This window comes from Gopherus flavomarginatus, chromosome 2 (assembly GCF_025201925.1).
Source record: "Gopherus flavomarginatus isolate rGopFla2 chromosome 2, rGopFla2.mat.asm, whole genome shotgun sequence".
In the NCBI taxonomy this organism is placed as follows: Eukaryota; Metazoa; Chordata; order Testudines; family Testudinidae; genus Gopherus; species Gopherus flavomarginatus.
This window is the reverse complement of record NC_066618.1, coordinates 135417684-135431541: the sequence shown is the minus strand read 5'-3', so window position 1 is coordinate 135431541 and position 13858 is coordinate 135417684. Positions and strand designations below refer to the sequence as shown.

Below are 13858 nucleotides of genomic sequence, written 5' to 3'. Positions count from 1 at the left end.
CTTGCTGGACAATAGCTGTTGATGGTTGTTCAACACCCACTCGGGCATTGGTTACCCTCCAGTTATTATCTTTGGGGAGCTAGTATCTGGGCACTTCTCAAATCCACAGCATATTTTAGTGGCAACCATACAACACAATTATCATAACTTCATATGCATTAATGATATACATATTTAGTGGAACAGTGGGTTTCTGCAGTTCATAACCTTTCCCATGATACCTCACATGGCATGCTTTATATGCAACATCACAATTATATACAAATGATGAATATGTGGGTTACAGGTTGCTCCCCCAGGGTGTAGTGTGTCACAGTATCTTTCTTTCAAGCCCTATTTTCTTTCATCCTAATTGGAAAGGCGGGAGGGAGGGACTTGAAGAGACCAAGTCAGAGATTGCATGAGGTAGGGGCCTTGGAAGCAAGGAGGAGTTTGATGTGCTACCACCGTTGAGAAAAGCCAGTGAAGCTGGTAAGAGACGCTACCTGCTCAGTTGCCCCTCCCCTGTTTGCTCAGAGGCATTTTCTACTTACTGCTGGTGTGTGTCAGGGGCCTCTTCCCACTGTGAGGATTGTGGCCCTCTTCCCAAGTCTTCAGATAATTTTCACTGCCTTTTCATACATGGGAAATGATACAATCTATGTATAGTGTCATAGTGCATCTGTATGTGGTACAGTGAGGACTTATGGACACCACTCCCACACATTTTTATCCAGGAGGGAAATAGATATATCTCTATTAGTCTTATTTTGCCTTCAGTTACTCTAGTGTAAATCAGGAAGCATCTCTCCTCAATTCAACAGTTACATCAAGTAAATAAAAGAAAAATCAGGCCATATATTTAGAGAATGGTGTATGGATTGTACACTGTATTACAGAACATGTCAATCTTGTGACTAAGCCAAAAATTAAACCTAGAACCAGCACAGCCTTTGTTTAAAATGAAAAAGTAAGATAACTGAGTATACACTCGGTTAAGTCCCGCAAATAATATTGTGATTCATTAACTAAGATCTGGCAATACAAGACCAGGGTCAGGACGAATGCCAAACAACTTAATTGTCGGGACTTTTTCAGTCTTCCTGAACAGCCTTGTTCCGACTTCTTGAACTTAGACAGTTTTTAATAAATTACCCTGAAAGAAAAGAATTGCTGTATTTTTAAACAGCAACAGAAGTGAATCAACTGCTCAGCCAAGTACAAGACACCAAAGGTTAGTATTTAATCTAATCTACAATTTTAGGTGGAGGGAAAAGTTCCAAAGTACATATGATTTACTGTATAAAGACAAACTCAGAGAGCTGCAGCACCATGACACAGGGAAATGAAATGGAGATTGAGATATTTCAGATGAAAAAAGGTTTTGTGTAGGCTTTGCTCTAATTTCTTTTCACTTTGAGTTGCTTTATATACATCTAATACATTGTATGTGGGGTAAGTTGTTTTTCAGAAAACGCTGCGGAACATGGGCAACATTTTCAGTGACTCAGGCCAAACAAACCAAAGAAATCCTGAACTGATTTCAGTCCTCACAACCTCATTCTGTAACTCTTCCCCCCCTCATGTAGATAGATGTAGGCATGGTAGAGGTGTGTGATTTAGCATATTAGTCTCCTGTCACACTTAGTATATGCCTTCCCTAGGCTAAAAGGTGTTTTTGACATGTCACTAAGACATTTGTTAAGACCCTGGTGGTAAGCTGTGGAAAAGAACTTCAGGGGCTGAGCTCTTTTGTTTGAGAATACCCTTCCTGCCTAGCATATGGGATTGCTTGCCCAAATGGTCACTTTGGCTGCTGTGGGATCCCCAGTCTCTTTGTTATTGAGGCAGGAGTAAAAAAGGGTTGTTATCCTGGTTATGTGAATCAAGGACAGAAGAACTGTACTTGGCATTTTATGACTGAGGGACTCACCCTCAACTAAGCAACACTTGCTAAGCAGTGGACATGGGTTCCGCAGCCCAGTGAGTTGAGGACTAGTAGTGGGGTTGTGTTCAGCATTGGTCCTTGCCTGAGGGGCTTAAATGCTGTGTTGACCCTTCCTCTCTCCACTGTGTAATAATAGAGCTAATTTAGATTCAATTAAGTGTTTTGTTAGATGCTGCAGAACTGAAATCACTGATACCTAGGTTTACACATTAGACCTACTCTGAGCTAGTGGTTCTGATGTAAGAAGGCTATCAAGGTGCATGGACTGCATTGCAGACAACTTTTTATTTCAGAAAGTTGAAAAAGCTACTAGGGGGGAAGCTGTTCTAGACTTGATTTTAACAAATAGGGAGGAACTTGTGGAGAAATTGGAGAGGGTCCAGAGAAGAGCAACAAGAATGATTAAAGGTCTTGAGAACATGACCTATGAAGGAAGGCTGAAGGAATTGGGTTTGTTTAGTTTGGAAAAGAGAAGACTGAGAGGGGACATGATAGCAGTTTTCAGGTATCTAAAAGGGTGTCATCAGGAGGAGGGAGAAAACTTGTTCACCTTAGCCTCCAATGATAGAACAAGAAGCAATGGGCTTAAACTGTAGCAAGGGAGATTTAGGTTGGACATTAGGAAAAAGTTCCTAACTGTCAGGGTAGTTAAACACTGGAATAGATTGCCTAGGGAAGTTGTGGAATCTCCATCTCTGGAGATATTTAAGAGTAGATTAGATAAATGTCTATTAAGGATGGTCTAGACAGTATTTGGTCCTGCCATGAGGGCAGGGGACTGGACTCGATGACCTCTCAAGGTCCCTTCCAGTCCTAGAGTCTATGAGTCTATGAGCTGTGAGGCTTCCCTACTAAGAGATGAAATTACTGAAAGCTGGATGGGTTGGTTGGGGGGGCTGAAGACATATTGGTGAGTGGCTAAAGGAGAAATGTGGCTGGCTGGTAGAGAGGTATGGCTAGCGGAGAGGCATGGCTAGCAGAGAGGACTGGAGCAGATCCCCACAGAGAGGCATGGCAATCAGCTGTTGAGGGCCTGGGTAGCAGAAAGTGTAAGGTGCCTCCATACCTCCCCACCTTCCACCCATGCTGGAAGGTGAACTCTGCAGATGAACTTCTGATTTCTGGGGCTGCACTGACCAAGGACAGCATCTGTGAGTTGGATGACTTTTGGGTTGCTGGACTTAAGACCCTGAGGGGAAAAGGACACTGCCAAACTTACTTGAGGTGGGTCTTTTGCTCATGGCTTGTGTTATGAATCCTGTTTGTGGTGTTTCTCCAACATAATGCCACTTTGTTTCCCTCCTTTATTAAAAGGCTTTTGCGACACTCAGACTCTGTGTTTGCGAGAGGGGAAGTATTGCCTCTTAGAGGCACACGGGGGTTGGTATATAATTGCCCCAGGTCACTGGGTGGGGGCTCGAGCCAGTTTTGCATTGTGTTATTGAAAAGGAACCCCTAGATACTGAACCTGGCCCTTGTTGCTGCCAACTCTGACAGGCAGTACCGCGTTTACAATGCCATCACTGGTGCCATGGCGCCAGTCCTAGGCTCCAAAGGGGCCCTGGCCCAGCCCGCTCTTCTTTGGCTGCAGTCCAAGGCCCCACCAGCTCTTCTTCGCCCCCCACCTCTGTCCTGCACTCAGTGGCAGCCAAGCTCCCCCCTCTTCCAGCTGTTCTCTATCTCCTCCTCCAGCATGCTGCATTCCCACTCCTCCCACTCCCTCCCAGTGCTTCCCCTGCTGCTGAACAGCTGTTTGCCAGTGCTCCGGGAGAGAGGGGGAGGAGTGGGGTCACAGAGTGCTCAGGGGAGGAGGCAGAGAAGAGGCAGGGGGGGGAGCCTTAGTGCAGGTGGTGGAATTGGGGCAGGGCAGAGCAAAGGTGAGGCCCTCGCACTTCCCCTACCCATACACCCCCTTGCTGTGAGCAGAAGGGCATGTTTCTGATGAAGAGTTGAGTTAATCCAATGAATTTCTCCATTTGAAAAGCTGATGTGAATTGAACATACAACTGATACTTCTTACTAAGTTTTGAAGTGGTCTATCAGAATACAAGTTTTGTGCCTTCTCACCATCCAAAGACAGAACAAATGCTGTGGTTTTTGCTCTTGGAATTGTTCACTGCTTGTGATTTCTGTTACTGGAATTTGAAGTCCATAGGTACAAAACCTCTTGGGCCATACCAATTTGTGTAAATCATCTGGTCATATGGGTATACAGACTTTTTTGTCCTTAGTTTTGCATTTGGACAGACAAGTATTTAGACCACCCTATACCAGGGCCTGGTCAGCAGCCTGCCTCCACAGGATGGTTTCCGTGAGCATAGTGTAGTCAACTTTACACATCTACTTTTATGTACTAGGCAGCATGTTCTTTATCAGTGCTATTATGACTTTGCAACATGTCCATTTTAAAGTTCCTACAGAATTTTATATAAAATGTCTCCCCATTGTTTAATAGTTTGTAAACTATTCAGTCCACAATGCAGTGATTTATATGGATCACTTGAAATATTCTGCAGCAATATAAAGTCATTTGATTCATTTGGTTGGTCAGACAATAGTAGAATGTAGCCATTAGCTTAATGACATAGTAAGACAAAACAGCTGTCTAAACCTCTGTATCGGCTCTGTTCTCTTTAATCTGTTTGAGTCACTTGTATACGCTGACCTCTCTTTGTATAATGGCTAATTAGCAGTTAACCAGGCCGTGTGGTCACTTCATTCTTATAAAATTTTTGTTCACCTTGAAGATTTTCAAGTCACACAAGCTTTTTACCATATTGGTAGAATGTATCACTTCTATAATATGTAACAAATACCTCGTAAAAAGTTTGTGAAATATTTGTTAGGTATGTTCTTATTGATCACATTCCATATATAAAATAAACACCTTTCTTCAAAGTACCTGTAGCACCTGGGATTGAAGTTGCTTTAGCAGTGCAACTTCTTTAAACTGAAAGGGCCCATTACAGAATGTTTTAGAAAGCTTTAACTCTTGCCATAAAAATGTCTTAAGTTTAATCCAAACTATGTATGTATCTTTACTTGCTCATAAAAGATTATTCACTTCCAAAGCACTATGTCACATATCAAACGTTAAAACTACTAGATTAATCTATACTATGAGTTCCTGAGTACATCACAGAAAAGAAGGAAAAAAAACTTTATTACAACAGCAGTTTGTGATGATCTTATCTAGGGTGATATTACTCTTAATTTTTTTTATTGTTTTATTATTTGTATTAACAAGCACCTAGGAACCATAGTCATGGACCAGGACTCTATTAACCTAGGTGCTGTGCAAACACAAATAAAAAAGCTGGTTCCCTGCACCCACAGGCATATATGCTAAGTAACCAAATTAAAGCTTTCTGTGAAATACAGCAAAAACTCTGCTGTTTGACAGGTATTAGAAGTTCATGCCTAAAATCAATGATATGCTTAACATTATTAATAGATTCCATGTTTTACAATGCCATCACCACAGTGTATTCAGACATTTTCTGCGTGTGTACTTAAATATTAATAGGTTAATATCTTTAGTCCTTTCCATGTTTGTATCCCAGATGGCCAATGAAGCGAGACCTTGCCCATGTGACATTGGAGACAGGTTTGAGTATGGGGGCCTTGGGCATGAAGTGCAAGTTGAGCACATCAAGGCGTATGTTTGCAAACCATCCACCAGCACGGGAAAAGCTGTGATTGTGATTCAAGATATATTTGGATGGCAACTCCCAAATACCAGATACATGGCTGATATGCTTGCAGCTAATGGATACATGTAAGCAATACTAATGTTTTTTTCCTAAAGAGACATTGTCAAAGTTGCTAGGCCAAAAATCTTCTCAGCTGTTTTTTTAAGGCCACACATGTATGAAGAATTTCAAAGACTTTGCTAGCATGTGTTTTTTCTAAAGACATATGTCATAATTTTAAAACAGCGCAAGTAGCTGATCAGTAGTGAGTAACCTTACAATTAGGGCTGTCAATTAATTGCAGTTAACTCATGCGATTAACTCAAAAAAAATTAATCACAATTAAATAAATTAATCACGATTAATCATAGTTTTAATTGCACTGTTAAAACAGTAGAATACCAATTGAAATGTATTACATTTGATGTTTTTCTACATTTTTAAATGTATTGATTTCAATTACAACACAGTATACAAAGTTGGTAGTACTCACTTTATATTATTACTTTTACTACAAATATTTGCACTGTAAAAATCGCAAACAAAAGAAATAGTATTTTTCAGTTTACCTCATACAAGTACTGTAGTGCAATCTCTTTATCAGTGGCTGGCAACCTGTGGCCTGCTCGGGTAATCCCCTGGTGGGCCGCCAGACAGTTAGTTTACATTTGCACAGCCACCCATAGCTCCCACTGGCCGTGGTTCGCCATTCCTGGCCAATGGGAGCTACAGGAAGCGATGCAGGCTGCAGGGACATGCTGGCTGCCGCTTCCCGCAGCTCCCATTGGCTGGGAAGGGTGAACCACAGCCACTGGGAGCTGTGGGTGGCCATGCAAATGTAAACAAACTGTCTGGCGGCCTGCCAGCGAATTACCCTGACAGGCTGCATGTGGCCCGTGGGCTGCAGGTTGCCCACCACTGCTCTTTATCATATAAATGCAACTTACAAATTAGATTTTTTTTTGTTAAATAACTGCATTCAAAAACAAGGTAAAACTTTAGATCCTACAAGCTGCCAGCTTCTTATTTACAATGTCACCGGACAGTGAGAACAGGCATTCACATGGCACTTTTGAAGCCGACATTGCAAGGTATTTACATGCCAGATATGCTAAACATTCATATGCCCCTTTATGCTTTGGCCACTGTTCCAGAGGACATACTTTCATGCTGATGACACCCATTAAAAAAATAATGCATTAAATACATTTGTGACTAAACTCCTTGGGGGGAGAATTGTATGTCTTCTATTTGGTTTTACCTGCATTCTGCAATATATTTCATGTTATAGCAGTCTCAGATGATGACCCAGCACATGTTGTTTGTTTTAAGAATACTTTCATTGCAGATTTGACAAAACACAAAAAAGATACCAATGTGAGATTTCTAAAGATAGCTACATCACTCGACCAAAGGTTTTGGAGTCTGAAGTTCTTCCAAAATCTGAGAGGGATAAGGTGTAGAGCATACTTTCAGAAGTTTTAAAAGAGCACCACTTGGATATGGAAACTACAGAACCCGACCACCAAAAAAGACAATCAACTTTTCTGCTGATGGCATCTGACTCAGATGATGAAAATGAACAGGCGTCAGTCCACACTGCTTTGGATGGTTATCGAGCAGAACCCGTTATCAGCATGGATGCATGTCCTCTGGAACAGTGGTTGAAGCATGAAGAGATATATGACTCTTTAGTGCATCTGGCACATAAGTATCTTGTAACACTGGCTACAACAGTGCCATGTTAATATGTGTTCTCACTTTCAGGTGACATTGTGAACAAGAAGCAGGCAGTATTTTTGCCTGCAAATGTAAACAAACTTGTTTGTCTGAGCGATTGGCTAAATAAGAAGTAGGACTGAGTAAACTTGTAGGCTCTGAAGTTTTACATTGTTTTATTTATGAATGCAGTTATTTTTTGTACATAATTCTACACTTGTAAGTTCAACTTTCATGATAGTTCCTGTATTAGGTGAATTGAAAAATACTATTTCTTTTGTTTTTTACAGTGCAAATATTTATAATAAATATAAAGTGAGCACTATACACTTTGTATTCTGTGTTGTAATTAAAATCAATATATGAAAATGTAGAAAATATCCAAAACTTTTTAAATAAATGGTATTATATTATTAACAGTGCGATTAATCGCAATTAATTTTTTAAAAGCATGCATCCAACGAAGTGGGTATTCACCCATGAAAGCTCATGCTCCAATACGTCTGTTAGTCTATAAGGTGCCACAGGACTCTTTGCTGCTTTTACAGATCCAGACTAACATGGCTACCCCTCTGATAATTGACACAATTAATTTTTTTAATTGCCTGGCAGCCCTACTTACAATAATTAGCCAGTGTGTAGATGCAGAAAGAAGGAAAGCAAAAACAAACATCTGATTTTTCAAGTTTCTGAGATATTATTTAAAATATCTGTAGTTTCTTTTAAACAGCTTTGTACTTGTTGGTCCTAATTAGCATTATTTATAATGGCAAAAGTCCTAGTGAAGAAAAATGGAATTTTGCCTAAGTATGAAGTGCTGACTCAAAGCCCTATAAGAGTACTGTATTCAGAAATATAGTAAAAACATACAGTCATTCCCACAATATTAGGTTAACAATACTTAAAGCTCAAATTTATATTCTTGTGAATTGTAGAATATCTGCAAAACTGATCATCAGTTCTTAGGGTATTTTAATAACAGTTGATAGCTCATCAGATTCCTTAATTAAAAAAGTCTAATAGGTCAAAGTAAACCTTAGAGACTAACAAATTTATTTCAGCATAAGCTTTCATGGGCTACTGCTCACTTCTTCGAATGCATAGAATGGAACACAGACAGGAGATATTTATACATACATGCATACTTCCACCTTTTCATGTTCTCTGTATGTATAAATAGCTCCTGTCTGTGTGTTCCATTCTATGCATCTGAAGAAGTGAGCTGCAGCCCACGAAAGCTTATGCTGAAATAAATTTGTTAGTCTCTAAGGTGTCACAAGTTTTCCTGTTCTTTTTTCATTAAAATACACAGACTGTTCCATAATTATTCCTTATTGCTATTCCATGGACCTAAAATTGTTCTACTTTTTCATATAGAGCCATCTGCCCAGACTTCTTTGTGGGACAAAAACCTTGGGAACCTTCTGATGACTGGTCTACCTTTAATGACTGGATGAAAACTTGAGATGCCAGCAAGGTAGACAGGTAAGATGCATATTTAGTCGACTGCATGTATACATGGCTTTCATTGATAGGAGATTTGCCCTAGTAAGGGCTCCAGGATCAAGTCCTAAAACATGATGGACCAGATGCAGCTTGGAGTAAGAAAACACAAATCCCATGGAAATCTGTGGGTCAGATGAGTAACTATGTAAATAGTGGAGTCAATGGCAAAGTAGTGACATTTAGCAGGTGTGCAAAACAACTATAATTTATACGTCAGAAGTGGAGATGAAGCCATCGAAGGAAAGGAGGCGGAGAACCCTATCAAAAGGAGGCAAGATAAAGCAGGCTTCTACTACTTTAACTTAGGTCACACTACCCTCATGCTTCCTAGGGTCATGAAAGACTACCAAGTTGGTGTAACTTACATTTGTACTTCACACCCATGAAGTCCCAGATCAGTGTAAGTTACAATACTCTCCCACTCTACTAGTCACTTAAACTTGTTTTTTTACCATTTACACCTAACTGCACTTCACCATTTACACCAATTAATTAACTGCTGAATTTCATTAAACATTTTAAAAATTTATTGACTTCATGCAATGTTTACTTCCCTTGAAACAGTTCAAGCTATCATTTTTAATAATTTGGTCATAAATGGTATTTTCTTAAATGGGCTTCACTAAAATTTTATTAATGTTAATTGATAAGGTAAGAAATCTGGTCCTTTGTCCAACTGTATTTGTATGTATAGAATCAATTAAAATTCTAACCACTAATATATGTAAAGTAAAAGATTGTTCTGATTGCACCTAATTACATATTCCATATGTTATTCGTGCATTATGCTGTTTTATTCTCTAGGATGAACTAATTCCATTAAATATTCATGTATTTCATATCGTTGCCAACTCATGTTTCAAAACTGCAGTTTACATTCTGGAATTGTTGTGTTCCAAGAACATACTAAAAACCTAAACAAAATTAGAAATGACTATTTTATAAACCAATTGTATTTTCTTTTCAGTTTTCCAGGGAGTGCTATTAGATCCCTTAATTCACCATTCTTTACATGTGTTAGGGAAGCTGATGTTGTCTTGAAGTATCTAAAGAAGCAATGTAATGCAAAGAAAATCAGTGTCATTGGATTTTGCTGGGGTGGAATGGCTGTACATCACTTGATGCTGAAAAATCCTGAATTAAAAACTGGGGTGGCCATATATGGTAAGTTTAAAATGCATGTAAACTTGAGCTGACTCACAATATAGCATCTAGTTTAACTATTACTGTATATAATCCATGGCAATTTAATTTATGTGCTGTGGATTATGGGGAAAGTTCCTGGAGGCCTTAAAAGGTCATTTTGCTGCTTTGATTTCCTGGTCAGCCAAGTTAATTAATTAATTCCATACGATTATTTTTGTTGCTCTGTGGTCATCACTTGTGAATGTATATCAAATTAATTGTCAGAGCACGTAGAGCTTTTTCTGTGTTTTTTATTGTTCTTTAAATGTAAATAAATAGTAAAATACAAATACATTATAGATTGCCTAGTGATTTGCATTAATATTTCTGAATATATTTAAATTGAAATCATACATGTATATATAATTATGAATGCTTATATGTATCTTTGTAGCCCTAGATCTATGAAGCTTTCATAACAGAAAAAAATGTGAAATCAACTTTGTATAGTCTGCGACAACATGCTGATTCTTATACCATTTCTAACTGATGATAAAGGCACATCACTTTCAGCACAATTGTGTCTCAACCATTTGGTCTGTGTCAAAACTAGATCTGAAGGCTTTTTCAGTGGGGCAAAATGCCAGGCACACACTCAAGTCTCAATGTAATACATACAATTTTCACAAAAGATTGACCCAAGCTGTTAAGTATGGATTTTGAACAGGACCTGAATCAGATGTTCCCACAGATCTTTGGGTTCAGTGTTGCAGTGTATGTCTACCCTGGCAAAAGCCAGGTGAGTAATTCCCCACCAGTATAGCTCCAGCAGGGGTATTAATGATGGAAGTTGCAGGATAGCCATCCAAACCAAGGTTAGACAACACGGTGGTAAAAATGCTTGTCTACAACACAGACTTGTCCATTGTTGCTACTAGTGGAACTGCACTGATGGGGAAAAACGTGTTGTTTTTTTTTTGCCAGTGCAGGTCCAAGTAGACCAGTTATAGAGCTGGGCCAAGACACTGGATCTGGAGCCTCCCTTCCCCAGAGCTGGAAGACAGGAAGTTCAGATCCTATGTCTCCATCTGTAACTTTCATGTTTTGATTTAGTGTTAACCATTTTAAATTGCTCACTATAAACATTTGAAATGTATTTAATTTTTCTAGGAATAATTAAGTACTTTGAGGATAGATACAGTTTGCTCCACCCCACATTCTTCATTTTTGGTGAAAATGATGATTACATCCCTCTTGAACAAGTAAGTTTACCATCAAACACATTTATATCCTCATTGCTTTTTAAACATTTATTTCATATGATCACATTTTGTTAAGAGAAATTAGAAAATTAATTAGTATCTTTCTTGCCTCTTAAAAAGGATATAAAAATGCCTGTTATTGTTCTCACAAATTATTTAAAGGCATACTGTCAATGTTTCCCATCTCTAACTATAGATTTTATAAAATAAGGGGGTCATGGTAGGAGAGAGGCGAGTAGCTGTAGACGGAATCAAAAGGAAGGCATTCAGCAGGCTCAGGAGATGAAACCCTCCTTAATCAAAATGACATTGCAAACAGTCAACATTAGGTCAACACCCTGAAGTGGTGCAACAGGGGTCAACAGTTGCAGAGGGACAGCTCATTCCTAGGTTTTCCCTCTTCTTCCCTGGAAGGGAAAACTAACTAGTGTAGTTTCATTGACAAAGCTGAAAGATGTGCGAAAAGAAAACAGAGGGGCTGATTATAAACCCTGTAGTGAGGCAGAGTGGCCTCTCTCTAAGCCTAAGATCCAGGGACCACTACACTCCCCTTGGCAGACAAAGCTGGGCCAGCCCCTTGGTACCTGAAGCAGAGGGGAGTGGAAGGAAGTGTAGAAGGAGGGCCCAGCAGCTCAGTTCGGCTGGAGCCATGGAAGGAGGCAGACGTTTCCAACCAGCTGCAGAACTCCAGAGCTGAATCAACACTGTGCTGCGCCCTACCCTCAGAGGAGACCAACTCATGATAGAGTTGGCAACTCATTGCCAGGACTGCTGTCAGCCCTGTATCCCAAGATGATGGAATACCCTTGGACTACAGAGCCCTGCACCTGGGGTAGGAAGTAGCCCAGAGAAACTAGACTTTTTAGTCCATTTTTGTCACTGGAGCATGAGTAAGCATGTTTCAGTTGGATCCCACTGACCAAGTGGCAGAACCCTCCACCACTTTTAGGGCTCTGGGCTGGGACTCAGTAGAGTAGGGTGGGCCCAGGTCCTCCTACCCACTGCTGCCAGCCCCGCCCTGTTCTATCTGTGTTTTTCATCTAAAGGCATTGTTAGTAACTAGACTAGGATGGCCAGACAGCAAGTGTGAAAAATAGGGATGGGGGTGAGGGTTAATAGGAGCCTATATAAGAAAAAGACCCCAAAATCGGGACTGTCCTTATAAAATCAGGACATCTGGTTACTCTAAATTAGACACAGATCTGGATTCCATGTAGGCTAAAGTTCAAGGCTTAAGCTTGGCTCAGGCTTTGGTTCAACAACACTAAAATTCTGCAAGCTTTTTTTGTAACATTTCAGATCCATTTGAACCAGAACACTTATATAGGCGCATTGCTCAATATTTTCCAGATCAAAATATAGATTTTTTCTTTTAAAGTGTATAGATTCATAGCAGGAGGGTGCTGAGTAGCCTCTGTAGGAGCCAAAAGGAAGACATGCTGCAGGCTTGCATCCACTGTTAATTATTTTTTCCATTAAAAATCATAGGAGCAGGTTAGACTCACAAGCTTTGAATCTGTGCAACTTCCATCTGCTCAAACACAAATTCAGAGCGATTCCAGTTTTGTCCCATTTCTCGGTCCAGTCTCCACTACTTGCTGTAGTGCTTGCTACCAACTTGGCTACTCCATGGTAGTAAGCCCCACATCACGAAACAAGTGTTTTTATCTTTGCAGAGACCTTTGAAGATGCTATTCCACTTACCTATACATTTTGTGTAATTTTGTACAGTCATAGTTCAGCTATGGTTTCTCCTCTTACTAGAAGAAAAGAGCCCATAAAAATACAATTGGGGTAACAAATCTAGTCTGGCCCAAGTGTGATATTACTAAAGAAGGCATTGAGATGAGGATACATCACATCTTTCAGGAAACTAAATTATGGGCAAGCTGAGAACTGGTAAAAATAATAGGTTAAATCAGTGTCACTAATGGAAGGATGTTCTGTTACAGATCACCTTACTGGAGCAGAAACTAAAACAACACTGTAAAGTTGATTACAGAGTTAAAATTTACCCTGGACAAACTCACGGTTTTGTACATCGCAAGAGAGAAGATATGAACCCTCAAGATAAACCTTACATTGAAGAAGCAAGAAAGGACATGCTCAACTGGCTAAATAAATATCTTTAACAAAAGTATACTGCTAGATCTGTAAAACACAGTCCAATAATTTGTTAATTAAAGCACATTATAATTCTATTTTTGGAAAAAATAAAAATTTTAAATTTAATTAGAAGATTTAAAAAAGATAAATAGTTGATTATTTACTTTTCAGCAGTAACACTTTCTAACAATTTTTATTTGTATTTTTGAATGTCCTTTAATAAGTTGATGCCAAAATATTTTCAAGTGTATAACACCTTAAATCTAGAAAAAAGTTTTGAAATCTGACCTACATATCTTAATGTAAGGGGACTGTTGCCCCCTTACTAACATTCAGTGGGGGTGTTTGGGCGCTAGCTCCCAGCACTAAAAAGGGAGGGGTCGATGGGAAATCAGGAGCCTGAGACTGACAGTCTCCAGGAACAATGTGGGGAGACCAATGCTGCAGATCAGCATGATTGACAGGGCCAGCAGGCTAATCAAGGAGTCAGGAGGCCAGGGGGGGTCCCGTCCTCCGTGTGA

At 39.6% G+C, this 13858-nt stretch overlaps 1 protein-coding gene across 1 annotated transcript; it reads left to right on the top strand.

Moving 5' to 3' along the window:
- Nucleotides 1-1074: 1074 nt before the first annotated feature.
- Nucleotides 1075-13414, top strand: LOC127043605 (carboxymethylenebutenolidase homolog). The gene is given in 6 exon segments (XM_050937588.1): nt 1075-1213; nt 5491-5705; nt 8716-8823; nt 9866-10008; nt 11140-11231; nt 13184-13414. Coding segments are annotated over 5 exon segments (738 nt in total). The 5' UTR covers nt 1075-1213; the 3' UTR covers nt 13364-13414.
- Nucleotides 13415-13858: the final 444 nt, after the last annotated feature.